Raw genomic sequence first — 26,874 nt, 5'->3', positions numbered from 1 at the left:
GGGATTGGGTGGCATATAAATTTTATTAATAAATAAATAAATTCTTGGTAGGAAACCCATGTCTCTCCAAGAATGTTGAATTCAACAGTAATAGAAACGATGACTTTGAACAATAAGCCAATGCCATAATTTGTTAATACATCTGCAAACGAATTTGAAGCTGGTCATTTCTCTTTCATACATTAAAAGAAAATGACAAAAATTTTGAAATATTATACTCACCAAATCTCTCCTGGACTGTAAGAGCTACCTGCTTGCCCACATTGGTGCTGCCAGTGAAGGAAAGCAGATCAATTCGCTCATCTTTTGCCATTGCAGTGCTACACAAGACAATACAGAAATATTTTCAGTCATTAGTAGAAAAAGTAGAGCTAGACAGCAGTTCTTGTTAATTATCATTAAAATCTATTGCGATAACAACAGTGGAATATCTGATAATGCTCTATTACATTCTTCATATCATTTTGCTCCATCATAAATGAGAATTCTTTCAAGAATGTTATTTATACAGCATGAATAGAATGGCAAATGCTTTAGTATTCTGCTCTATATGGCTCTGTATGGATGTTATGCATAGGAAGAGAGACTTACATTTGGTAAATAGAATGAGAAGACAACTACGGAAAGAAAAAAAAATGGAACTCTATTCATTCTCCCTATTCCACAAGCCTTTTCAGTAAGGCCATACAATGGTTTCCGTATCAAAAAATTTTCTGTAGTGTCCTGGACCGTAAATTTTCCAGGTCCCTGCCTGTTATTAAAATGCTCACCGGATTTTATTTTCCAAACTGATTTTTAAAAATAACTCAATAGGAAGGCTTATATACTTCTATGTACTATATTGATTCCTATAAATAGAAGGCAATCTATATGGTACAATTCTCAACTACAAAGGCATGTCTCAATTTCTTCCCTGTTGTCTCGAAATTTCTAAAAAATAATTCAGCTTCAAGACAATGCCATATAAATTAATGGTACACCAAAGTTGCAGAAAAGCAAACAATCCATTTTATCCTTTATAAAATTGTATTGAGGGAGAAACAATTTGTCAATTCAGATTCATTTTCTTTTCAGTACAGCTACTTTTTCTAATCATTTTACCAGTGGCAGCACATTTAAACTGCAATTCTATGCTTGGAATTGCACCAATCTACAGTATGTCCACTGAAAATTGTTGTTTTCTTATATAACAGTGATTTAAGTGGCACTCTATATAACAATTCCCCTTTCTTAAATTCAGCCAACAATATGGAAGAAAAATGGAGCAAAGGAGGTAGGAAATACATTATTATTTGAGGATAGAATTCATTTGGATTAATTAATTTGCTATGCTGTCCAATAATTTTCAAGGCTCTGAGCAATTTCTACCATTGATAGAATGCATTAATAACAAGTTTAAATAACGGTCATACAATATAACAGGACCCTCTGCTAAATGTTCCACTCAATAGGGTTGGTTAAACTTCATTGCCCCCAGCACTTTCCTGAAGAGCTGTCGTCACAACTCTGCAGCTTATTTATTTAGAGAATTTATATGGCCACCCACTAACTTTCAGTAACTCTAGGAGGTTTATAGACAATTGAGCAATTGCTCAATAGCCAATTTGCCCACCTAAAAAATATGGCATGGCCTTATTATCAGGACAGTAGTCCAACTGTAAAAAAGAGAATTGGATTTGCACCAAGTACTTGACAACCCCAGTTAATCACTGTGTGACTTTTAATATTCTGGCCATTGCCTACCTCTCTCTTCCCTCTTCATCCCTTCTACAAGAAAGCCATTTTTCTAAAAACACTACTATGACACCACAAATATTGAAAGTGGCACCCCTAAGTTTCAGAAATACAACAGCTATACTCTAGAAAACTCTAATAAATGGATAAGGTCCACAACGGAGAAGTGACACTGGACTCAGGCTTGCACCTCTCTGTCATTAAAAAAAAAAAAACTTTCCCAATGAGAGGAGCTTATTTAGACCAGTTCTGAATTGGATCCAACATATTTCAGGTTTGGGGAAACAGAATTGAAGACCCTAAGCCTGTCCCTCTTCAACTTCCCAACTTCTGAAGGATCCACAGAGGCTGAAAAGAAGGCAAGAGAGAAAATCTGACCTTAACCTTTTTTCTTCCAGGTCAGAATCATATCTCCAACCTTGGTGCAGAAAACACTAGAAATCCAATGGATTGTGAATCACTATATCAAGAATTACAAGATTAGAAACAAACCAAATATAACATGATTTTGGTAGTCCTGGAAATTGTCTAAAATCTACATAATATTCAAAATGTTGTACCTACCCAATATCTGTTCCACCACAAGCCAGAGAGCAAATGGCACCAGGCAGCTTGTTTTTCTCTAGGACTTGTGCAATTATTCTAGTAATCAAAATAAGACAATCATTAATACAATCTTTCCAATGGGGAAAATAAAATTAGTTTGGATAGATATCTAATAAGATTTCACTTTTGACAATTTCATCTTGCAAGCGTATCTAGATGTTGTTGAATACAATTCTTTTTCATGAAAGAGAGAAGTGTTGCTTACTTAAGTGGTCCACCAATGTAGCGACCTGTCGTCCTTCTCTACCCTGACCTCCTGAGCTCTGGAGATCTTCAAAAGGTAAGTGAGTGATATGGTGACTGAGGTGAGGAGGACCATGTGAAAACCAATGGCATGGCAAAGCAGGCCCAGAGCAGGGGTGAAATTCAGCAGGTTCTGACAGGTTGTAGAGAAGCGGTAGCAGAAATTTTGAGTAGTTCGGAGAACTGGCAAATGGCACCTCTAGCTGGCTCCAGAGTAGGGTGAGAATTGAGATTTTGCAATATCCTTCTCCCAGGAGTGGGAAGGGAATGAGGATTTTGCAGTATCCTTCCCCTGGAGTGGGATGGGAACGGAGATTTTGCAGTATCCTTGCCCTATGCCCACCAAGCCACACCCACAGAACCGATAGTAAAATTAATTGAATTTCATCACTGGCCCAAAGTTTGCAGGGACCCAGCAGGGAAGCATGGGGGGGGGGGGGTAGGCAGAGTGTCAGTCTTAAGGGCAAATAATTGCTGCTGTATGTGTTTGTGTTGTAGCAGTCTAAACTTTGAAATTAGGTTGTAAGTAGCTTTGGGAGGGAAGCTGTCGTAATTTTGAACAGTCGCTAAGTGACCATTCATAAGTTGATTACTACCTCTACTTCCCACATCACCTCACTGTAGAGATTTTAAGTCTGGAATGACTTCATGCATGCATGTGTACCGTTGGGTGTCCAGGCAGCCAACTCAGAAAAAGGGCAAAAAGGTGAAAAATCAAACAACTTCTTGAAGCAATGCAGAAGACAGAATAAAATTGAAACTGCATGCAAGTCATATTAATAAAGGAAAGAAACTCACTTCGTAACAGCCACACTGGTGAGCGATGTTGTGGGTGCACCTTTCCTTTAGAAGGAATGGAGGGGGGAGGAGAGATAAATATTCTTAGACGTAGAAATAATCTAAATTCACATGAATAATATATGGTATTTTAAGTCATATTGCTACATTTATTAAGCACTAAAAACTACAGAAGGATGAGATAATTACCGGTCTAAAAAGTTTTTTTCTAAAAACCAAGCCTACTGAAATCATAAAGAGATTTCTATATGTCATAATCCAAGTTTTAAACAGCCAATCCCAATTCTAAGAATTCTCAGAAGCCCAGAGCAGGCAATGCAATTGAGTGTTGTGCTAAAGGGTTTGACAGAAAAGCAGTTTCAGAAAAATTATAATCTGAGTTATAGCAAAAGAAAAATTCATCACATGATTACCCTTTATCTCATACAATCTAGTAAAGAGTTATTGTTTCTATTTTTAGAATTATCTTGTTATGAATAAGGCTATTTTACCAACTTGTTTGGCCATTTGTTTCTAAAATCAATTAGCTATTCCCGTGCAGGAATTGTCAGGTTCACATACAATAAGAAGAAAAAAAAAACCTCACCATGTGGTTACTACTCAGTATGTTGGTTCCCACTTTTGCAGCATTTACTATTTCAACTCAATTACTTGAGCACAAATGCGGTTCACAAACTGCGTTTAAACTATCATATTTCACAATTTGGTAGTAGCGTAAATTGGGGTGGCTTTGTGCATTCACCAACCTGACGCAAAGCATGAGGATGGTTTGCTTGCTCCTTTAACAATGACCCAAACTGCAGTACCTCATGTATGGCAGGCATGGAAAGCTATTTTTGAAACCTGAACCACTAGAAATCTTGGGAAGTGCCTAATGATCAAGACTTATCAATAGAAAAGATGGTGATTTGTGGTTATCTTGGCAGCATAGATGACAGGAGCTACACTATGCCAGCATGAAGTGATGGCAGGTTCTTTACCATGTCATGTAGAGAAACAAAGAAACAACAGGAATTCTTTACTGCAGTATTAACTCAGTAAGTAAAGGATCACTGTCTTATATCACATCCTTTTAAAGAAATGCCATCTAATATATATTAACATCTAATATATTAACTAAAATATGAATGCTGTAAATGAGATAAAATATCAATTAATTTCCTGAAGAAATACAGTTGTTCTGTACAACTAGCAGTTGTAATAGCCAATGTTTTTGTACCATTTACAAATGGCACATAGCCACCAGTTATATATACAAGTGGTCCTTGATTTACAATCAGTGGTTTTAAGTACCATTGGAAGTTACAACAGATCATAAATGGTGGCTTACGGTTCATCTTAAAGCAATCACCAGGCATTATAAACTGGTACACCCCCCCCAATCATGTGATTGTGATATGTTTGGCCTCCTGTTTGCTCTTATGACTGATTGCCAAGTGTCCCACAATCACGTAATCACAATTTTGCAAACTTTTCTACTGCCTTCCCCAGAAAGTCAATAGGGAAGCTGTCAGAGAAACTTGCAAGCTGCTGCTGTTGCTGCCTACCAAAGGATTTCCCTTCCCCGGAAATCTTTCACTGGGCTTCAAAAATGAAAGTCATTTTTCTTTCTTTCTCCAACCAAGCTCAGGAATTGCCTTCTGTGCACAGAGAGAAGAGGGATTCCATGCAGGCCTGGAGAAATGAAGCAGGGATTGCAAAGACCCAAACTTCATTTTTCTAGGCAAATGCATGAGAGAATGGGAGCTACCTGCCCTCCTTCAGCAGATAGCATCTTCCTTCCATCTGCTTAATTACCAACACTTAAGGACTACAACTGAGGGAGCTGAGATTGAGCCAAGCAGTCAGACAGGTGTCTCACTTAACAATCGCTTTACTCAGTGACCAAGATTCCAATCCCAATTGTGGTTGTAAACAGAGGACTTCCTGTAAACCATCAATTTGGCAATGCCAAATTCTTTGCTTCAAAGAAACAAACTGGCATCCTAAGTATATTTCGGTACTCTTGACTACCTCTGAGTTGTACAGGCAATAATAGGTTCACTTGCTGAATAGTCCCTAGATTAGAGAACCTGCCTTATCCAGAATAGTGCAAACACACTTGAGGTAAAACTGGGCTCTGAATGTAAATGCGGCATCTGTATACATTGGCATTCAGCTGTGTAGGGTAGTTGTTTTTTTTTTTGTGATGCTTAAATATTACTTGACTGAGAATATTAATCCCACTTTGAGCCCAAATTATCTCCTCTGTCACTAATAAATCTTCCTAGCTCTTTTTAAATTGAGACTTTCTACAGCACCTATTTGTCAAAACAGCAGGAATAGGATTTTAATTTGCTTCCCCTTAGGAACTGCCATAGTGCTAAAAAGCTAACCAAATTCCAGAGAAAAGAAATTCTTACTCTTCATCGTGCAGGTTTATTGCTTACTACATTGGCTTTATATCATTTTGAATTTTTGTTCTTTTCATTGTAGTCTATGTGCCCGAACATTTTTATAACGTGTAAAGTATGCCACCGAAAACACTCATCCTGAAATTAGGAAAAAATACCTTACCACAGGCAAACATTGCCACAGATGAGAGCAATTGCATTGTTCCAGCCATAAACCGCAACCGGAAAATTAAAGGCTGTGATGATGCCAACTAATCCCAAAGGGTTCCATTGTTCTATTAAGGCATGTCCGGGTCCTAAAAGCAAAAACAGGAGTTTTATTTGGCAAGTGCAGGCTTTTCTTTCTTTCTTTACTTATCTATCCCATTGTCCAAGGAGTTCAGGCACATATATAAAAAGTATCCACACTTATTGTTACAACAACTCTTCTATTGTTAGAGTGAATTACTAAAATTGGCCCTATATCAAGCAGCAAGTTTATATAAGTTAGTAGATAACAGAGAACTAACCCTAGGATCAGACATTCAAAGAAAGGCTCAATTCAATAAACAGGCCAAACCTATTTGAATTTAAAATATGGTTTTCAAATATGGCACATCTTTTTATGGCAAATCCATTCTCAAGGTTGAACTTTCTTCCCAAATAAACATACAGATAATTCTCAAGTTATTACCATTGTTCATGACTCTTCGAAATTACGAGAGCACTGAACAAAAGGATTTGTAATTTGTCCTCAAATTTCCAGCTGTTGCAGCACCACAGCAGACACATAAGCAAAATTCGAGTGCTTGGCAATCAGCTCGCACTTACTGGCTGATCGCCATCTGCCAGCTTCCCACAAACAAAATCAATAGGAAAAAATGGCAAGGAAAGGACATAAGACTCTTGGATAAAACTCTTCCACTCTAGCCCTCGTCTGCTTGCATGCACTGTGCCCTCTTTTTCTTCTTCACTCACATGCACCCTGCAGCCTCTTTCCACAGCTTTCCTGGGGTCGCAGAAATGCACTTTGCTGCCTATTTTTCTGGTCTTCCTGTGTTTGCACACACCCCACACCGTTTTTCCACGGCCTATCTGTAATCACACATAACCTACACTATCTTTCTCTATCCCTCCTGCACTTGTACTCAGTGTCCCTCCTGCACCTGTACTCACTTTCTCTCTCCCATCCTGCACCTGAGCCGGGTCTCCCAACTTCCTTGGAACAGCCCAACTCTTTAAGTGGGATTCAATCACTTCCCACTTAATGACCCATACATCTGGGATTACGAAAACTATAGGAGGTGCTAGGCAATGCAGTCACAGGACATCCCATTTTATTCATGCAATTCCAGTCCCAATCACAGTCGTAACTCAATGATTACAAGCATATAGAGATATATGCAACCTCACTGAAGATTTTTACTGGTACTACAGTGATTTTTCTTCCTTGTTTTCCCTCTCTCCCTGAAGCAGATCAGTGGAGAGGGATGAATATTTATATAGAGGTAGAAACTATTGTGTCATTTGTATTTCCTACAGACTGAAGAAAATCTATAAATTATATATTTTGACCAAGTTTATGCAAAGCTGATGTAATGTCTGCTTGGGATAAGAAAGTATTTCAGGTTTTCCTGAAGCATATAAATCTAAAATATTACCTATGTCGAAAATCATTCAATATTCTATTACTGAGATTTTCTATGTCAAATTACTTTAATCCAGAAAAATTCTTATGCAGGCAAAAATGCAGGCTTACTTTCTGAAGGCAGCATGGGTCCACCAAACATCCGAGATAAACCAACAGCATAATCACAGATATCTACATATTCTTGGACTTCACCAACACCTTCAACAAAGATCTTCCCCATTTCTAATGATACCTAAAGGCATTAAAGAAAACATTAATCACATGGAACATGAATCCTTACAGTTTCCTTAGATCCTCCTTACACAATAGCATACTTTAAAGGAAGAAATCTGTCTTTTTCTATTTGTATAATTGCATTATCTATGCAACCAATCAATTGTTCACGCTGCTGTGATTGACAGGTGTAAATGAAAATACCAATGCAATGGAATTGTGTGGATTTATCTAATTAGTCTAATTTATGAACACTCAGTTCTTGTGCTTTGTAATGCTGAATTTGGGGATAAACTAAAACACAAGAACTATTGATGCAAGAATAGCATTTTTGTGGTTGAACAAAACACAGGCACCCAAGGCCTTTTTTATCACTTTGTCCTATTAGTCAAGAAGACCGGAAAGTTTTTTTTTAAAAAAACACTGTTTTTGGATTGGTTAATAGGTGGATTGGTAATGAATGCTGACTTCTAGCTGCTACTCAAACAACAGAAATTTGGAATGATTAATTTTTTGGGAAAAGTCCAATTATCCCACAAGAAATGACACGCTTAAATTATTTTAAATTCCTATTTTTACATTTTTATTCTGTCATAACAACCAATTTAGGAAGTTCAAAGGAATATTTCAAGCTGTTTTGTTTGGAATGCAAAACATGCCTCCTTTTTTGGTAAATTTCTAGCATTTACTGTCATCAACTTTAATCAATGCCTGCTAAAAGAAATCAAGTTTGTTGTCATATCAGTGTAATGGCATCTGTCAATGTTTAGAAATCTAATTGATTAAATTAGCAACGCACCCCAGAAGCAACACAACAAAAATTTCTGTCTGCATTTCTTTTTACTAATTTAGAAATGATATCAATTCAAAGGCAAAAACTTACCAAATTTCCCAAAACTTTGATTTTGTCTCTTAAGGCATCTCCAATCTGTCTCACTATTTCTCCTCGTTTAGGTGCAGGAACCTATAAAAAGAAAGCAAAGAGAAATTATGTGCTCAAGTCTAGTCTTTCAGAATCCCGCATACTTTGCCAAACTCATACAAAATTCATACAAAAAAATGACTCACAACCAGTCTTTAAAATTACAATCACTGCAACACCCCCATACTGGCATGATTGCAATTCAGGTGCTTGGCAAGTAGCTTGCATTTACAATGTTTGAGCATCTTGAAGTCACATAACTTCAATTTGCAACTTTCCCAGCTGGCTTCTCCTAAACAAAGTTGGATTCACTTAATTATCATATGATTCACTTATTAACTATCAGATTTGTATAATGACTGATGTGATTCACTTAACAACCATGGGAAAAATGGTAATAAAATCAAATGTCACATTTCTAGAAGCTTAATGACTGCATTTTTAGTAACGAAAATTCCGGTACCAATTGTGGTCACAAGCCAAGGACTACCTGTACACTTTTTGAAATAAATATAGCAACAGTAGGACTTACTCTTATATACCACTTCACAGTGCTTTTACAGCCCTCTCTAAGCAGTTTAAGAGTCAGCATATTGCCCCCAACAATCTAGGTCATTTTACCAACCTCGGGAGGATGGAAGGCTGAGTCAACTTTGAGCCTGGTGAGATTTGAACTGCCAAATTGCAGGCAGTCGACAGGCAGCAGAAGTAGCCTGCAGTACTGCATTCTACCCACTACACCACCTCAGCCCATATAGTATTTTTAAATGCCATCAAGTTACTTGAACCAGAAGAATGGAAGTTAGCGAAATTTGGTCATATTCCAACATTTATTTTGGTTAATATATTATACATTGTTTAAGTGGAAGTAAGTTCTATGAAATATACTTGAACTCACTCTCAAATGAACCTGAATGAATAGGATCAGATTTTAAAAGTGTATAGGAAAAAACACTAGTTGATACTAGTTGACAAAATAAATTTAAGTTATTCCTCTTTCTATAGAAATTTGTATTGGTTGACAGGTTTCATATCATGTAGAATATTTGAAGAAGATCTGAAAAAAATACAGACTTTAGAGTCTCTATCAAAACCATTCCTAGCATTCAAGATGCAGCCACTTAATCTAATTTGAATATGATCCCATTAAGGATATGGTTACTGTTTTTTTATACTTGGCACCTTTGCTGGCTGGAAAATTCTGGGAGTTGAATTTCACAAATCTTAAATGTTGTCAAGTTTGAACACTGAATTAGAGTATTTCTAAATACATTTCAGGTAAAACTTCAAATTGTTGTTTTAATTTTATTTATTTCAAAAATGTGTGAGGCACTTTCTATGATAAATCTCTCCTGATTGGCTTAGGAGTCATACCTACTGAAAAATAATTTTTCCCCAGATACAATTAAGGAAAATATAAAGAGATTTAACTCACCTCTGCCCATATTTGCCAAGCTTCTTTAGCTTTTGTTATTGTTTCTTCATAGTCTTCCAAATTTGCCTGAAATCAAACAGTAAAAAGTGCTGCAATGGACACAGTGATAACATAAGACTCAGCTTGTAATAAGTCAATGGAGAATTGGAAAGTAAACAGATGTGTTCATAAAGTCATCCATAATCAAGTTTAGTTTGAGGGTTTTATTGTTATTAAAACACTGATTAGCCCTATTTCTACAGAAAATCTGCATCCAGTAAGGGGGGGAGAGGGAGGGGGGAAGATAACCTGTAATATTTTCTACTTACATTGCTTTTAGCTAGTCTGCATTTCTTACCCATCTCATGAACTTTCTTAACACACCAGCCTTGAAATCTGCTTATTTTTCCCCCTAATGATGCATTTTATTAAAGAGTCAAATATATATTTAAAAAATCTTACCTGGCGAACTTTAGCTATGGGCTGATTATTTGCAGGACAGTAGGTTGTCACAACCTAGAGAGAAAAAAACATTTCAGTCCCATTTAGTAACCATCCCTATAATCATAAACCTCATGGTCAAAATCTGGCACAATCTGTGGCATTGGCTGGATCCAAATCAATCAAGTAGTTTTTATGCCAAGTCACATTGTAGGAACTGATAAATCAGAATGAGTTCGGGCAAAAGGCAAAAGTCCAGGAATCAATCCATGCAAGAAGTAGATGCATGCTAAATGCGGAAGAGCAAGACATGTTGATGGTTTTCAAAGACCTGAAATGCAAAACTGCTTCTGTGCTTCTATGGAAAAGCTCAGATCCAAAAGAAAAAATTGCAAGGAAGATAAGTTTCAAGCACATATTAATTGAAAAAGCATCAGCTTTGGGACAAGGCTCAGATGATAGCTGGTGGCAGCAGGCTTTCCTTTTCTCTCAGGAAGCTTTTGAACAGGCAGGATACTGTAATACATCCCACCCTGCAGATCCTGCACCAAGCAGGTAACTAAGAAGAATGTGATTGCTTCTAAGTTTCTATCAGTTCTGTGATAATCACCCTGGTCATCTTAACTTTGGAATTTACTAATTAGCCACATGCCACCTATTATTTGAGACTTAGTTGCTTGACTGCAAAATGACAGTGCTTGTGTCCTGGAAAAACAATTACTAAATTTCACAACAATTTTGGCCAAATTGATTAGGGTTTCCAGGATATGAAGCCCCAATACCTGTAAGATCACCAGCCCATGGAAGTGTACCTAAGTGTGACACAGGTGATTCAACCTGGCTATCTTCATAAAGTCAAGTTATGGAGAAATATTACGAGAGTAAGTCAGAAAACTATACGGTCTGCAATGTTTTAGGTCTATCTGCTGGTAAAAGTCGCAAAAGAGGGAAGGAGCCAAAAGAAACTGCAGGATTGAAAGACACGCATTCTCTTTCTGAGCCAAGATAAATGAATGGTGAAACCGGGACTGGTCTCTTTCTGCCAATTCTAATATGAGACGTGAGTACTTACTTAAAATACTTGTATCTTTTCATGTCTTTTTATGTACACTGAGAGCATATGGGCCAAGACAAAGTCCTTGTGTGTTCAATCACACTTGACCAATAAAGGATACTATTCTATTCTATTCTAAAATGCGAAGGAAAAAAACCATGAGAAATTCAAAACCGCAGGCGCGACGCACGTCTCAAAGAACTGGAGAAACAACTTCAAAAAGCACCCGCAGGACATTCCTCTTTAGCTTTTACGGCTGTCCATCAAAGTGGCTCCCACCCCGCCTTGCAAGCCTACCTCTCCTCTTCCTCCCCAGGAGCCATTGTAAACTCCCTCGTTTTCTTCTCGAAGCCCCAATTCTTTCAGCCACGCGTACTGGGCTTGGTTGATCAGCAAGGTGGACATGAAGGCGACCGGTCTATTGCAAGAAGCTGTGAAGGAGAGGCTCTTCCTTAGCAGAGCACGCCTGGCGAGCAACGAAAGTCCAACTTGCAGCAGCATAGCGAGAAAAGGGCCGTGGCACCTTTAAATCACCCATAGGCCAAAGAGGCGTCCGTCAAGAACCCACCCCCAAACGCAGAGCCCGGATTGGCGAAGGCAAAACGCTCAGTCCACCCTTGCCTGGAGGACCAAATAAGTCACGCCTCCATCTAGCGTCGACTCAGCGCATCCTCTCTGCATGTTGGGGGCTCCGGCTTTTTGTCTCTCTCGCCCATCTTAAAGGCAAAGGCGCGAAGAAAGTTTATGCAATGGCTGCAGAAGTCAAACGCATGTTCACTCACACCTGTAAAGAGCCACCTGTAAAATGCTTCTGCTTTGTAGGCACGGTCAGCAGCACTTAAGCGTTTTCCCTGTCGGAATTTCTTTTAGGAAATTTGTGTATCTCACCCTTGGAGCAGTCCAAGACAATTAGAAACAGTTACATCACAAGAAATAATAAAAACACTTTATTTTAGATTTGCAACAGAAATATTGAATCGTTTTTAATAGCTTGGCATGCGTTGGAAAGGAGCTTACCGTGCAAAAATCAATATGACCGCTACAGAGTAGCAAAAGAAATGCTGTTTGCTGATAGCCCAGCAGTAGATCACTTGGCTAGGATAAAGCCACAGTAACAGTAAAATGGCAATACTCGTCATTAATCCATACTTTTTATGTATTGTATAGTATATTATGGAAGCATGAATGTACTGGACTAAAATCTATTTCATACCAGACCTGATTTCTAAATGTCAGAGTTTATCCTCTTTTATAAAATAATCTCAGTACAAATATTCCCCTAAACATTTTAATTATTAGTCATACCTTTCTTTGTTGTAACTATCAGCAGACACTAACTAGAAAGGGATGTTTGATTTGCATTGTTAATTAAATAGTATACCTGCCTCTTGAGCCATTCTCTTGCTTAGTTTCACTAATCTTTAGACCCAGCTTTATTCCTTGATCATTTACTTCCAAGATTAAACATGCAAGTTGAACTTTATATGAGGACCAGGTAATGGCATCGACTTGAATAGTCTTTGATTTTAGCTTAGAGGTTTTTCTGACAATATATATTTATTTAGTGTATAGCAAATATATGGACTTAAAGTGATTCAAATGTTAATGTCCAGTCCACCCAGCCATTCAAAGACAGGGTGGTCTATGTTGAAAAAATCAGACACTGGGCCTGGATAAACTCTTGATGGACATTGGGACACAATGTTGCAGGATGCCATGTAATGTCCCAGTATTGTTTGAATTAACGAACCCCACAAAAAAAAAAGCAGTTGAAGTATCAGGATTAGAATCTCACATAATCTCACAGAAAAATCACAAGGCCTTTTTCATGGGGTGTGAATCTTACAAAGTCAATAAAGAGTAGATGCATCTTGAAAGACATATACAGTATTTGCGATGTTACAGTATGACAGAAAAGGTAAAGGATTAAGTAAATCAGGAACATTTATTTAAATGATAGTCAGCGATTGCTATACTTTATGCTGTTAGGGTTAATTGTAAACTCTTCTTTTTGACAAAACCTGAAAATGCCTACCACCCTCAAATCAATGACTCTTGGTCTACCAGTACAACACCCATCACAATGTGTACAGACATCTAACAAAATGGACATGTCATGTCATGTGATTATAACTAATATACGATAGATGTTTTTCACCATCATCGTCCCTTCTTTCTTGTATCCTGAGAAAACAATCCCGGCATCCGGGTTTTAGATTTTGCGGCATAAAATACAGGTCTGAAAAGACCAACGCGGGAAATCTCTCAATATAGAAAACGGGCGGAAAGACATTAAAAGACTACAATTTCCACGAAGTTTCGAGAGTGGCGGGCGGGAAATGCTCATGGTTCCGCCTTTTCTCCTCAGAGCGAGGCATTGTGGTCTTTGTAGTTTTTCTGGTTTTAAGGCCGTGCCTTAAAGGTTTGTCCCTTCGCGGCTCCTGGTCTAATTGAGCGGGGGAAGATGGCGTCGGAAGTTCCAAGAATGGAGCAGGATGTCGAAGACGGAGAGATTTCGGGCTCGGACTGCGAAATGCCGGTCTCGGCTCCTTCCAGGAGTCCCCAACAGGTCTGGCAAACTCATACCAGTTCTTCCTGTGGGCTGACGACTTAGGAGGAGAGCCGGTATTTTCCTCCACAGAGGAAAACCGGCGAGCTTTGCAATGCGTAGGACAGTGAGGTTAGCATCTTGGGAGGAAGCTTGTCTTCCCGCTCTTATTTTGGCACCATCGCATTGGAATGAATGTCTAGGCTGTTTTCCTCTGCTTGAACCGGAGTGAAATCCGGTTCCCACCCGCCAAGCAATAAGTTGTTGCTGTTTCTTAGTGCATTGGCTTCTCCCGAAGTCTTGCCTTGTAAGCGACTTTCCAGTGTACTGGGCTGAAAAAAATTATCATTGTAGCAGAACGCTAATACCGAGTCGTAAGATTTCAGATGTTATTATTTGGGTGATTCCCTGGCTTTATGGGCCAGTAATAGGACACAGTGTTTTTTCTGGGGATTGCAACCAGCAGACCCTGCTCCAGGATGAAGAGGAAGGCGTGGTTTTTTAAGTGTTCATATTAGGAAAATGGATTCGTTTCTGCTGTGTGGGTTCTGAGCTCTTTCAGTTTCGTTTCTACGATTTCAGGTGGCGTCTTTCCTGACGGCATTTGGATAGCCTTCTAAAGACATTCTGTGAGATCAGGGTTTCTGGGAGTGGTTTTTTTTTTTCATAAAAGACAAATTTGCTCCAAGGTCTTCTGGTCTGTTTCATTATGGAAATAGAACTTCCTTTTAATTTTATTTTTTAAGTATTTTATAAAACTTCATTTTTATCTCAGATCCAGCTATCTACTGATTATGCTCTTTTCCTAACAGTTTTTTTTTGAGGGGGGAGAAGGGGTTTCTTTAAACAGCACAATGACTCAGTCTGCAATAAGATATCCACTTATGCTTCTGAAGAGACAATAACTTTAAATTTGATCATCGTGTTTAAAGGCATGCTAATTTCAGCCTATTAAATGTGGAAAATATAATAATGGCATCATATGATAGTTCAGACTCATTCCCTTAAAAAGTGTGCCCAAAAGTGTCTAGTCTGGACCCATTATACCATTATAATAATTGTATACCCATTATAATAATTGTATACCCATTATACAAGCTATACAGAATCAGCAAAAAAAACATTTTTTAACCTTGTGGACTTCATTAGTTTTCTAAAATTAAAAGACATTATTTAGGTTATTACTGAGATTACCGGTATATAAAGTCAGAGTGAAATATCACTCAAGTATAAGATTTTATATATAACAATTGAAATACTGCTGGCTCAGAAATATACACAGGACATGCTGCTTGCAACAGTTCTAGTACCCTGCAGCCTTAGTAGGATGTTAATTCATTATTTCCATTGCTTATGTACAGCACCAGAATTGTTCAGATTAACACAGCCTCTAACAATTGTTAAATAAACTTACTCTAAACAAAATTCCTACCGTAAGCTGTTTTACGGATATAAGTTCAGTATTGATTAATCAGCTAATTTATCTTCTAAAAGCTCTTGGTCAGGTTGGCTCATTCTTCCATAGTTGACGACAATGTAGTAAGCATTTCATCAGCAGTTTGATTAAAAGATTTCTAACAGAGTAAAGCAAATTCTAGAAGTTGAATTTCTTTTCCAATATGCCATCTTTCTATTAAATATTGCTAACATCATTGTTCCAAGTATACCAAACTAGTTTTGTACATGCCAGCAGCTGCTAGGATATTCTGCTTTGCACTGGAAAGTGTGTACAATTCCTTCAGTAGATGAATAAAATATTAATTTGTGGCAGTATGTCTTAAAACGGGGGTGTCAAACTTGGTTCAATTGAGGACCGCATCAGGTTGTGCTTGACCTTGGGGGCCATGCAGCCCTCCTGAGCTCCGTTTTCGCTGGCAGAGGCACTGCGGGCTGGTCCACTGTTTCTAAGGTGGCCCCAAGGGCCAGATCTAAGCATTCCGTGGGCCTGATCTGACCTTGAGTTTGACACCCCTGTCTTAAAATGTCTAAAATAACCTGTAGTTGAAAAATAAAGCTGACATATAATTTAACACAAAAATCAATTTCTAGACTGTAGTTCTGTTTATGGGCTTATATCACACCCAAAATGTGAGTTTCTCTGAACATAAAGTTTTAACATTTAAATTGAAAATAGTTTGTTAAATAATAATATATTTCTCGCTAACAAATATAAGAATATAATTTTTTCATATTCTGCTGATTAGTGTGATTAAGACACATACTTATCTTGATCCGCCCCTCTGAACCTCCATTTTGGCTGGCAAAATGCCAGGTGACGCCTACAAGGGCCTAAACAGAGCTCCAATTTGGCCGGCAAAGTGCCGGATGAAGTTGCCCATACCAAAATGGAGCTGCAGAAGGGCAAGTGCAGCTGATAGGCTGGAGAGGAGACTGCTTTTGAGATCTTGGTATGGTAAGTGACACAGCATGGCAGCTTGGGTGGATGGGAAAAGCATATGTGGGAGCATGAAATATTTCAGTGGGGTGGAGAGGCCTTGGGTGTTCTTAGTCAGGTGGTTCCATCACTAGGTCCCCATGGCCTTCCCCATCCTGAAATACCTCATGTGCATTTACCGAGCCTCACATTCGATTAGTGAATGTGTGGGTTAAAGGAGGGAGTAATCCTGTTCAAGATACGAGATTCAGTCCCACGACTGGGTAGGCTGGATGACTACCTGTACTTTGTGCTTTTTTGGTTTTGTTTCTGTTTTTTTCCCTTTTAAAATGCTCAGACTCTTTTTTTAAAAAAAGAAGAAAGAATAACTTTAGAGCACGGGTGTCGAACTTGACACATCATCACATTGCTGTCACGTCACATTTCGCGATGCTTTTCCCATTTATGGAGCTAAGGAGGGTGTGACCTGCACATGATGCATCTGGCCCGCAGGCCGCCAGTTGGACACAACTGCTCTAGAGTGAAACAGAAGAGTACCTCTATTTCCTCTGGTTGGAATGTAAACCTGTGCAATTTTCTAAAAGTGAATGCCTTCAGAAGAGGAGTAACAATATTTCTATGGTACCAGCAGCATCTGCAGACAGGAAAGATCAAAAGGGATGACAGAAGCAGTATTGCAAGCCCACTTCTTTCATTTATATATTTTATGTTGGTGCATGTACAAAAGGGGTGGGACATTGTGATGCCAATGTCATTTCTGTCACTGTGCCTTTTTGACCACCTTTGCAGATGTCATTGCCATGTATCAAGATGTAGTTTCAGAGTTCTGTGAACTTCTTCAGCAATTTCCCCATTGAAGGGGACATTCAAAGATCCCAAAGCTTTCCTGCATAGGCCCTGGTTCACTGGGCTTATTTTTACATGGTTTCATAAAAATCTGCATCCAAATACAGATAGTTCTTGAGTTATAACCACTTGTTTAATGGCTGTTCAGAGTTACAATGGCATTGAAAAAAGTGACTTATGATCACTTCTCACACATGACTTTTGCAGCATCCCTATTCACATGATCAAACTTTGGGTTCTTGCCAACCAGCATATATTTACAATGGTGGCAGCATCCTGGTGTCCTGGGATTGTCATTTTCCTAAAGCTTCTGACAAGCAAAATCAATGGGGAAAACATGATTCACTTAACTTAACAACTGGTTGTTAGTGTGTCACCTAACAACCATGGCAAAAAGATCAAAAATGGGTCATGACTCACTTAACTGCCTTGCTTAGCAACGGAAATTATGGTTTTAGTTGTAAGGTGGATCTACAACTCCCATGATTCTCAGAAAGCTGTGTATGACATTTGGGTTGTCTGTCCAATTAAACTTTTCAAGCGGAAGATGCGAGGTTGCATCATGGAATTTTCAGTAGCAGATGATATAATTTAAATTTTATGATGGCAAAGAAATGTGTATCCAATACATGAGAAAAACACTGAAATCTTCTGTGAATTTCAAAGAACTAGCTAAGAACTATTAGTAGCAATGTAAATATTAGTCATAATAACTGTTGTAAATAGAAAGTCAGATCAGTATGCCCTCTATGTCAGTATAGTCTACATCCATATAAACAGTACATGGATGACTGCTGTGACAAGTATGAATTACCATTAGCAGATCAAAAAGATTTTGAAGTAGATTTAGTGATCTTTTTTCCTGATCCCGTTAAGAGAAAAACTCATGCGCCAAACACAGCCAAAATATTTGGCTGACTCATGCATGTTCGTATTGCTTTGTCTTACATCAGATTTTAAAGTGTTATCTAACATATATATATATATAGAGAGAGAGAGGTATCTTCTATTTTGTTTAATGGAGCTTTCTTATAAGTAAGTAGGAACATGTTCATTAGATTGAAATGAATCTCCTTACGTATCTGCTAGGAGTTACTTTTTTAATGCAGTAATAGAAAAATATTAATTGATGTGGTAAAAAGTAGGCATCAGCATCTTCTACAAACCATTAGTGAACTGTTGACATCTTCAATTGCAATCAGATTCAAGAATTGTTAAAATGTGCTTAGAAAACCTTATATAATCAAATGTCCAAGATGTTCTGAAGACAGTCTTCTATTGCTGCAGTGTAACAAGGAAAAGGCTACTATAAAATTAGCTGTATAAACAAGTATTCTGTTCCCAATTTGCTGCTCCCCAAATGTATTGGGCAATAATGTAGACAATCATCATCCAGCAAGGTATTAAAAGCATGATAGAACCATGGTTAGGAGACATTGGCCTAAATTCTTATTGCATTATATGGTGAAAATATAGTATCTTTATTTGAAATATTGCTGGTTACATATGTTTGTGGCTATTCTGATAACTTACATATGACAGTACTAAACACCATTCTGCCCTTTGTTCTTTCTCACTTTACATTTACTTATTTAGACATATAAGTGTTTATATATTTTCAATGTGGTGAATAAACATGAATGAACTTTACAGTAAAACGTGATATATTTAAAATTACAAACAATTGTTGAGACAATTGCACTATAGGTTTTTTTTAATTAGCAATAGCTATAGCCCTTAGACTTATATACTGTCCTATTGTACGTTACAGCACTCTCTGAGTGGTTTACAATGTCAGCATATTGCCTCCAATAATCTGGGTCCTCATTTTACTGACCTTGGAGAGATGGAAGGCTGAGTCAATCTTGAGCCCATCAGGATCAAACTCCTGACAGTGGGCAGAATTAGCCTGCAAATACTGTGTTCTAAACATTGTGCCACCAAGGCTCTTAATTATTATTTGTAAAGAAATCTGAAATCAAATTCAGTAAGCAGCTGATTTTTTTTACAATTTTAAAACAAAATCTTAACTGTCTAGCAAATACTATTTATAGTTTGTGCTTTATGAGTTCCCCATTTATTCCCTCATCCAAATCATTGATGAAAATGTTGAAGAGTACTGGGCCCAAAACAGAGCTTTGGGGTACTCCACTGCATACTTCCCTCCATGAAGATGCAGTTTCATTGAGGACTACACATTGTCAATGGAACTTTCATCAATTGGATTATATATTCTTTCATTTCATCAAGCAATATGTGTACTTCAAATATATTGGACTAATATCTGCATTAAGGAGCAAGGTTTGACATAATAACATTTAATTAAAAATATTGTAATAATATGGATTATTTTTATACACATGATTAGTTGTGAAAAATACTCTGTTAAATTTTCTGTTGTACTTGAAGTTCTGTTCACTCTGCCCAAATTTTCCCTTAATTTTTTTTGTGTGTTAGGGCTCTCTGAATATTCTCCCCCAATATAAATGTCTGCAAACTATAGATTTCTAATTAATCCCTACTAAATTTTCAGCAATTTTTTTCTAGGATGCTATCTAGGGTACATAAAAGTAAAAATAGTACAAGTGATTTTTTTTAATATAAATATGTACCATACATTTATATTTCAGAATGATAACGGTAATCCAGCAATATCTTTTCCAAGCAGCAGTTCACAATCAGCAACAAGTGTTCCTTATCGGACAGTGAAAAGTATGGATTCAACTGATGAAAGTTTTTCAGATTCTGATGAAGAGAGTGGTCTATGGAAGCGAAAGCGACAAAAATGTTCAAACCTTCCTCCCCCCAAACCAGAGCTTTTCCAATTTCCTCCAAACTCTCACAAACAGATCCCTAAAAAAGTCAACAATATATGGGGTGAAGTTTTGCAAAGACAGAATCAAGATGATATGGCAAAAAACCTTGGGATTCTATGGATGGATGGCAATCTGGACAAAAGTCGAGGATCAGAGGCCTACAACTACATGTTAGCAAAACAGTTGGTGAAAGAATCTGAATCAGAAGTAGAGAAGACATTAGACAAAGAGTTGGATGAATATATGCAAGATGATAAAAAGATTGTATCAAAAGAGGAGGAGTGGGAGGTGAATAGACAAAGTCTCTGGAAACGGAAAAGGCCCATAAAGGAGAGAGTGGGTCAAAGACAAGAAATGAATTTTAAAGGGAGGTATGAAATTACAGAAGATGATCCTGAAGAAAAAGTGGCAGATGAAATTGCCTATCGGTAAGATTTTGATCTTTTATTTGAGAGATTTTCAACAAAAGCCATATTTTAAGATAATAGCAAAAGATAAACATATTCTGGCTTTGAAAAAAATTTTTATTAATGTATTTTTGGTCTTAAAGAAAGGCTGTTGTTGAGATAAACAACTTTGCAGTACCTTCAAGTATTTTGTTATTCAGAGTGCTAAATAGGTTACCCTTCCAGAACTTAATTTCTCATAGGCAGTATACATTTATACACCTCTCCATGTCACCGTAATTATGGCTGCAAAAGGAAAACTGTTTGACATAAGATAGACCAAAAGATTACTGAAATTTGTAATAATGGATTTGTTTTTGAAAATATTGTCACTCAAATTATTTGGCAAATATAACATTTTCACCTTTCTTTCAGACTTCATGAACCAAAGAAAGATCTAATTGTACGGGTAGTGAAAATCATTGGGAAAAAGAAATCTATTGAACTACTGATGGAAACAGCTGAGGTGGAGCAAAATGGAGGTCTTTTAATCATGGTAAGAAATAATTTGTTATTTCTTTATACGTAGTTTGTTAGGATTGCAGCTTAATTAATACTAAATGGGACCAAATGGTATTTCCTTTCCTATATTTTTCCAGCTTGCTCTCATTGTTACTACTGATGATGTCACTTTTGTCCAGCCTGATTCCATTACTCATTATCATCCAATAAATAACTTTGTTGCTACCAACCAGATAGATCCACTTGAGGAGCCACTTTGCCTACTAAGTTCTTTCATATCCACAATCACTATCCTTATCAGATTACCTGTACACCTCATACTTTCTTTTGGCAATTCTACCTGCCTAAAAGCACAATACATTCACATCAATCCTCTTTGAATTAAATTGCGTTATTGGTTCATGTTAGGATTGCAAATTAGACATTCGTCAATGAGCTTTAGTGTTGATGATGGTTAATGAATTAGCTTATTATTTACTTACAATTCTTACTGGAAAAATGACTTTGGATTTGAAATAAATGGCTGACTGAGGAATTCTGGAAGTTGAAGACCACAAGTCTTAAAAATTATCAAGGTTGGACACCCCTGACTTAATGTTTTATAATATTTGACCATAATTTGACAGATTGGTTGATAAAATACTTTAGGTCTTAAAATGAATATGCCTAGAAAAACTGTTACAGGCTTTGTAATATTTAGTTGTATTACGCAGTTGCACTCCTTAGAAGAGTACAAATAAAGGAGAATATTTGTAGCTCAGGGTTGAAATGAAGTGCTCTCTGGGCTTGCTTGTTTTCCTGCAGATATTTCATTGCAGATGTGATCACTGATGATGTTGCCTAGTTTGGGTAATGAAACATCTGCAAGAAAACGAGTAAGCTCAGAGATCAGTAAGCTTAGAAGAGTTGAAGGCATTGTTATTATCTGAATGAGAGCATTATTTTCATTTCAGCCCAAATTCTCTCTCCTTTCCAAAGTCTTTCCAGCTGTTTTGAAATAAGGATTAGTCTACAGCAGGGGTGTCAAACCCGTATTGTCAGGGCAGCATCATGCGATGTATCATTACTTTTTGCCCCTTTGCTAAACTGGGTGTGGGCATGGCCAGCATGTGACGCATCCAGCTCGCGGGCCACAATGACAGCTGTGGTCTACAGCATCAATTTCTCATGCAAACAGGAATCTATTGAATTTTATTCCCAGTAGGATCCAAATGTGTTTAACTATCTTCAGGGTGGAAAAATATAAACACATTTCTGCTGTATTAGAATCTAGACCTTGCCAGGAGTTAAAATAACACTTCAGTTGAGCCTCTTTATAGTGGTGAATAATCAATTCCTTTTCATAATAAAGTCTTCTTGAAGTTAACACATGCTTAATTATAAAATCAGGAAATTTCTAAAATCAGGAAACTGAAACTACCTTCATCATGTAAAAAATAGTAGGTTTGAAAGAGAAATTTCTAAAATCAAGATACTGAAACCACCTTCATCATGTACAAGTAGTAGGTTTGAAAGAGAAATCCTAGGTATTCATTCCTTCCATAAAAATGTAACTATTAATTTGTCAGTGTGTGAAATATTTCAGTGAAATATTCTTCTGAAAATAGGTATCAGTCTTGAAGCAATATTCATTTTCATCATAATTATTCTACTCCATGGATTTAGAGGAGTGTTTTCATCAGTCTCTTTAATCTGAATAATAATACTTGTATCCACAAAGCAGGATAACCTTTTTCCATAATTAAAATTCCTTGGTATTTGACAGATTGTGTAAAATAAACTAAATTTTACCTACATTCTTAGTACTTAATTACCCTATCATGTAACATTAAACATATTGGTTATTGTATCCCCAGAATATTTCCAATACAATTACACAATTTCAATAAAGTTTAGAAAACGCTAAAATACCTGCACATAATAAACATTTGTGTTCCAATTCAGGAATCCACACATTTCCTGGATATCACTATTTTGATTTATTATACACATTAGGAGTTCCAGCAACAAATTAAATGTGGGAAATAAAGGTTACTTTTGACACTTTCTACATAAATTTTGACTGTGGGAAAAATAAAAAAAATGTATTTGCATGAGGAGAAGAATTGGAAAGATGATTTTTTTATTCAGAAAATATGTGAATTATAGGAAGGAGAGTTATTGTCTGTATATTTCCCTTTCGGGTTGGGGTTTCAGCCAGACCTCATGAAGGGATGTATGGATAATTTTTCACTCAAAATCTCACTCCCAGCTATAATAGATTCTATAGAAATCAGAGATGAGAGACTGTCTGAAGGAAGTCTGCACAGTTGGAAAAGAAGCCAAAGCAGAAAGACTCTCTCTGAGGTTTCCAAACTTAACTTTTAATCTCTCCAAAACAATAGGAATAACAAATAACAATATAATTTGGGTTTTTTGGTGTTGTTTTTTTTCTTACCAGCTGTTTTTTTGGAAAAAAAATACAAATACTGTTTCCATACATTTTGGAAAGCTAGAGAAATAAATAACATTGTAATACATTGCTATCTTGCCAGAAACCCTCAGGAGAAACAATATAGGGAGAAACCATAATCTCAACTGATTTGCTACTTTATTTCTTAAAACATTTGATTCTTCAAACAATATTTTTTTTACAGTTTATACAGTCACTCTTTCAATAATTATATAAAGCCCTGTTAATATTTTTTACAAGTAACTAATATTTGCATTTTCTATTCTCATTGTACCTCAGATATATATTCAGATTCCAAACAACAAAACATTTGATATCTTTTACACTTGCTGTTTTTAAAAGGTTTATTTTTTCATCATTCCAGGATGGTTCTAGAAGAAGAACTCCAGGTGGGGTTTATATAAATTTGCTGAAAAACACACCTTGCATAACCAGTGAACAAATTAAGGTAAATATTAATTTCTACATTCTAATTTGCAGCAAACTTTTACCGTGTTTCCCTGAAAATAAGACAGGGTCTTATTTTCTTTTGCCCCACAAAATATGGCCTTGGGCTTATTATAGGGGAGGGCTGATTATTTTCTGGGGCAGGTGAGAAGCGAGGTGTGCCTTTTACCTTTTCAGCTCTATTGCATTCCTTACCATTGTGCTCAGGGAAGCGGCTGGTAAAAAAAAAAACCCTTCTCGCGAGTTCAATCAAACTTCTTGAAGACTCAAGAAGGGGTTTTTTTTTACCAGGGGCTTCCTTGAACACAATGGCAAGGAACGCAACGGACCTGGAAAGGTAAGAGGGGCACCTCGCAGCCCAATACCACCCACCTCATCCCAATGGTAAAGGCAGTCTGCCTGCCTTCCCCGCCGTCCCTTTAGCGAGGGATGGCAGGTGGGAGAGAAGCGAGGCACGCTTCTTACCTTTCCAGGTCCATTGCATTCCTCGCCCTTTCGTCTATTGAATTCCCTTGCAAAAAAACCCTCATGACTTCAACTTTACAAAGGTATTCAATGGACAAAAGGGCGAGGAATGCAGCGGAGCTGTCAGTCTCTGGTAGCGTCTCACTTCTCCCCCCCCCCCACCTGCCACCCCTCGCTAAAGAGTACATTTTTAATGTGTAATGAAGAAAACATATGTAATCTTTACAAAGCATGAAGTTCCAAAAGTGGATGGAAGAGAATGCTGAGTTGATGGGCCACTTTATTGCTTAGGGTCTCTCTCTTCTGAGCTATAGACAAAGGGGAGGACCCTCATGTAGAGTCTCTGCAGGGATGTATTTGGGAAATATAAAGCTAATTCTCCAAAAGACAAAGGAACTTTCCAGGTCTGTTGTGTTCCTTGCCCTTTCATCCATTGAATCGCCTTGTAAAAAAATCCTCGCAAGTTGAACTCATGAGGTTTATTTTACAAGGGTATTCAATGGGCGAAAGGGCAAGGAACGCAATGGACCTGGAAAAGTAAGAGGCACGCCTCACTTCTCCCCCGCACCTGCCACCCCCTCGCTAAAGGGATGGCAGGGAGGAGAACCAGGCAGGCTGTCTTTACCATTGGGGGGTAGGTGTTTTTTTGTGTGAGAAGGAACAGGCCGGAGGGGGTGATCACATTGCTGGCCTGCTGCTGTTTTTGCAGCGGGCTCATTGTAAGTTTCACTTCAGATGATCAGTAAACGAATGGTTGTAAATCAAGGACTTCCTGACAGCTGTTTCCTATACTGCTAACTTAAGCTTTTGTTCTTAATTTTCTTAGTGTTGCAGCGATTACTCTTAAGAAATTTCATGTTCAACTCTTCCTCATATATCTGCAAGTATGCAAAAATGAACAGACAAAAAAGGTGGTACATTCAAAATTAGCATTCCCTAATAATTAAATTCTTCATTTTTTAAGGCAACTGCCTGTAAATAGTTACTCTTCTCAATAATATAATGATGGAATAATCCAAGCCATCAAAATAGTAACAATAATTCTCTTATTGAAGTCATGAGTCCTCAGTTGTAGTAAGTCAGCTAAATAACACCCCACTGTTGTGTTCTATATTTGAATCCTGCCCAACTCTATTCGAAAGATGTATGGAGCAGATGGGAGTAACCCTGCCTGGTGCTTTTCTTTATTCCAAACTGTAGGATGACTATTCTTTTCATACGGAGTCTCAGTATGCTGTTTTGCTCTCTTCTTTGTAGAGTACATTTTTAATGTGTAATGAAGAAAACATATGTAATCTTTACAAAGCATGAAGTTCCAAAAGTGGATGGAAGAGAATGCTGAGTTGATGGGCCACTTTATTGCTTAGGGTCTCTCTCTTCTGAGCTGTAGACAAAGGGGAGGACCCTCATGTAGAGTCTCTGCAGGGATGTATTTGGGAAATATAAAGCTAATTCTCCAAAAGACAAAGGATCTTTGTATCTCTCACTTCTCTATTTGACCATATTTCAAAGCCAGATTCTCTTTATGGCATATTTCATATCTACAATAAACTGGCTCATTTTCCTGATTTTTTTTGTTCCTTCCTTTCAATAGATTCAAAGTATGTCTCTCAATTTTTAGAAACTCTTTTTCAATATTATAAATGGAGAGACATTTATTTTATTATAAAGTTATTATTTTATAACAAGACTTTCTTTTAACTCTACAGAGAATAATACATTTTCAAATAATTCTGCAGCAATATTTGCAAAAAAAAAAAAAGCTTTTTTAAAAAACTTGACGGTTCTTTGTTGAGTAGCCCCAATTAGCTCTAAAAGTTGGCTAGGGCAGTTGGTGTTTTGTGAAAGCTGCTTTTGTCTATTCCTTCTCACTTCATGGGGTATTAACATTCTCTTTAAAGGAAATATTCTATATTGAAAATCAAAAGGAGTATGAGAACAAATGTGCTGCAAAGAAGAGGAGATTTCAAGTGCTGGGCAAAAAGATGAAGCAAGCTATTAAAGGACTTAATCTTCAGGAATACGACGATGCCTCCCGAGAGACTTTTGCAAGTGACACAAATGAAGCCCTAGCTTCTCTGGATGACTTGCAAGAAGGACATGGGGAAATAAAACTTGATGTAGAACATGTCTTTGAAACAGATGAAGGTGATAGTATCTTTTGTGTACTAGATACTTGAGGAATCAAAATCTTTGTGATGTATATATTAATGGTCAATTTTATATTATATCTTTTCATTAGTTGCAATAGTGCCTATTATGTGAATCACATGTTGGAAAGGACCATTTTATTTCTTACAGTTGATGCTTAAGTTTTCAGTTTGCTTGAGATCATGAATGCTCTACATCTTCATTTAGTTCTTAATTTCAACAGACACTTAACACCTAATGCACATTCTTTCATCCCACAGTTAGTTTTAACATTAGGGGAAAAAACCCTGAATGCTGTCATTCCAAAAATAAAACCTTTGTATGGAACTGAATATAACTGCATGGAAGCACTATTTCATTTCACTAATAGTAATATAAATAAATATCATTCTGACACA

At 37.2% G+C, this 26,874-nt stretch overlaps 2 protein-coding genes across 6 annotated transcripts in view; one reads left to right on the top strand and one right to left on the bottom strand.

Annotated features, from left to right (window-relative positions):
• Positions 1-11,997, bottom strand: part of ALDH7A1 (aldehyde dehydrogenase 7 family member A1) — a 25,015-nt gene extending 13,018 nt beyond the window's left edge. The window contains exons 1-9 of the mRNA XM_032212742.1: positions 11,746-11,997; positions 10,416-10,469; positions 9,975-10,040; positions 8,501-8,581; positions 7,513-7,636; positions 5,938-6,070; positions 3,382-3,426; positions 2,299-2,376; positions 223-320 (exon numbers count right to left, since the gene is read on the bottom strand). Of these exons, the coding sequence (XP_032068633.1) occupies positions 223-320; positions 2,299-2,376; positions 3,382-3,426; positions 5,938-6,070; positions 7,513-7,636; positions 8,501-8,581; positions 9,975-10,040; positions 10,416-10,469; positions 11,746-11,949 (883 nt within the window). The 5' untranslated portion in view covers positions 11,950-11,997. The remainder of the gene's footprint in view (positions 1-222; positions 321-2,298; positions 2,377-3,381; positions 3,427-5,937; positions 6,071-7,512; positions 7,637-8,500; positions 8,582-9,974; positions 10,041-10,415; positions 10,470-11,745) is intronic.
• On the top strand, positions 11,375-26,874 carry PHAX (phosphorylated adaptor for RNA export). 5 transcript variants are annotated; one of them, XM_032212748.1, is made up of 6 exons: positions 13,881-14,017; positions 19,868-20,481; positions 20,875-20,995; positions 23,778-23,861; positions 25,152-25,209; positions 26,227-26,302. In XM_032212748.1, the coding sequence occupies exons 1-5, from the start codon at positions 13,913-13,915 to the stop codon at positions 25,170-25,172; spliced, it is 945 nt and encodes a 314-aa protein (XP_032068639.1). In that variant the 5' UTR covers positions 13,881-13,912; the 3' UTR covers positions 25,173-25,209; positions 26,227-26,302. The 5 variants fall into 5 exon arrangements, with proteins under 5 accessions (XP_032068636.1, XP_032068639.1, XP_032068634.1 ...); XM_032212745.1 differs by lacking the exons at positions 13,881-14,017; positions 25,152-25,209 and adding an exon at positions 11,375-11,454 and having other exon boundaries at positions 26,227-26,874; XM_032212743.1 differs by lacking the exon at positions 25,152-25,209 and having other exon boundaries at positions 26,227-26,874.

Source organism: Thamnophis elegans, chromosome 3, assembly GCF_009769535.1.
Source record: "Thamnophis elegans isolate rThaEle1 chromosome 3, rThaEle1.pri, whole genome shotgun sequence".
In the NCBI taxonomy this organism is placed as follows: Eukaryota; Metazoa; Chordata; class Lepidosauria; order Squamata; family Colubridae; genus Thamnophis; species Thamnophis elegans.
Note: the sequence above shows the minus strand (reverse complement) of the source record. Positions and strands in the feature narration are given on the sequence as shown.